At 36.2% G+C, this 1,149-nt stretch overlaps 1 protein-coding gene across 1 annotated transcript in view; it reads right to left on the bottom strand.

Annotated features, from left to right (window-relative positions):
- The window catches only part of LOC107679372 (ephrin type-B receptor 1-like), a 27,529-nt gene that overhangs the window by 5,210 nt on the left and 21,170 nt on the right, over positions 1 to 1,149 (bottom strand). Inside the window, 1 exon segment of the mRNA XM_016474891.1 lies at positions 71 to 314. Coding sequence (XP_016330377.1) covers positions 71 to 314 — 244 coding nt within the window.

The raw sequence follows: 1,149 nt of genomic DNA, 5'->3' as shown, positions 1-1,149 counted from the left end.
ATTGAGTGCATGTATTGAAGGGTGTGGCTGGTGTGTCCTCACCAGTGAGCTGGTGTATGTGGGGTCAGACGAGTTCTCCGTCAGGAATCTGGACAGGCCGAAGTCAGACACCTTACACACCAGGTTACTGTTGACCAGGATGTTACGCGCTGCCAGATCCCGGTGAACATAACTCATACCGAACGACATCACCTCCCACATGACGATGCCGTAGCTCCAGACGTCTGACGCCGAGGTGAACTTACGGAAGGCGATGGCTTCAGGAGCCGTCCAGCGGATCGGGATCTTCCCGCCCTGAGACGCAGACAGAGATTCTGAGCGTTACGAACCCCGACGCTCACGTACAACATCAGCATCATCATGTGACACATGAATACTAAACCTACCTGAAAAACTCAAAGCACTCTTTATTTCATTTCTATCTTTGTCCTGTTTGTAAAGTTACTTCTTCGTTCTTATTTTAATAATAAAAATACTAAATAACAAACATAACTATCTTGTTTAATAACTGTGTCAGAATTTGGTAAGATAGAAAGTAAAATAAATAAAGATTTCTGCATTTTGTTTTTTGTTCTGTCATGTATGAATATTGGACATCTACTGTTAGATGTAATGTGGTAAATGTGGTAATGTGGTAAATGTTGTGTCATAATTATAATAAAGAGTCTGGAACCTACGACTACAAAATCAGATGATACAAAATTCACAAAAATGTAATATACTAATCATAAATAAAATATCAAAAATTTGTCTCAAAATTGGATTTGGAACTAAAATTTACCACAATTATGTCAAAAAAAAATAAATAAATAAATAAAAATAAATATATATATATATATATATATATATTCATACCCCTTCATTTTTTTCACATTTTGTTTTGTTGCTGCCTTATGTTAAAATGCTTTTAATTACTTTTTCCCACATCAATCTACACTCCATACACCATAATGGCAAAGCAAAAAACAGGTTTTTAACATCTTTGCAAATTTGTTAAAAATAAAAAGACTTGGGCTAAATGATTCCATTACAGTATTCATACCCTTATCTGGGACAGTTGAAGTTGAGTTGGCTCAGGAGCATTCATATCGCTTGTAGATGTTACTACACTTCGAGTGAAGTTAACCTGTGGCAAATTCAATTGAATGG

This window comes from Sinocyclocheilus anshuiensis, unplaced genomic scaffold (assembly GCF_001515605.1).
Source record: "Sinocyclocheilus anshuiensis isolate Anshui unplaced genomic scaffold, SAMN03320099.WGS_v1.1 scaffold2162, whole genome shotgun sequence".
Classification (NCBI taxonomy): Eukaryota; Metazoa; Chordata; class Actinopteri; order Cypriniformes; family Cyprinidae; genus Sinocyclocheilus; species Sinocyclocheilus anshuiensis.
This window is presented reverse-complemented; position numbering and strand designations above follow the sequence as displayed.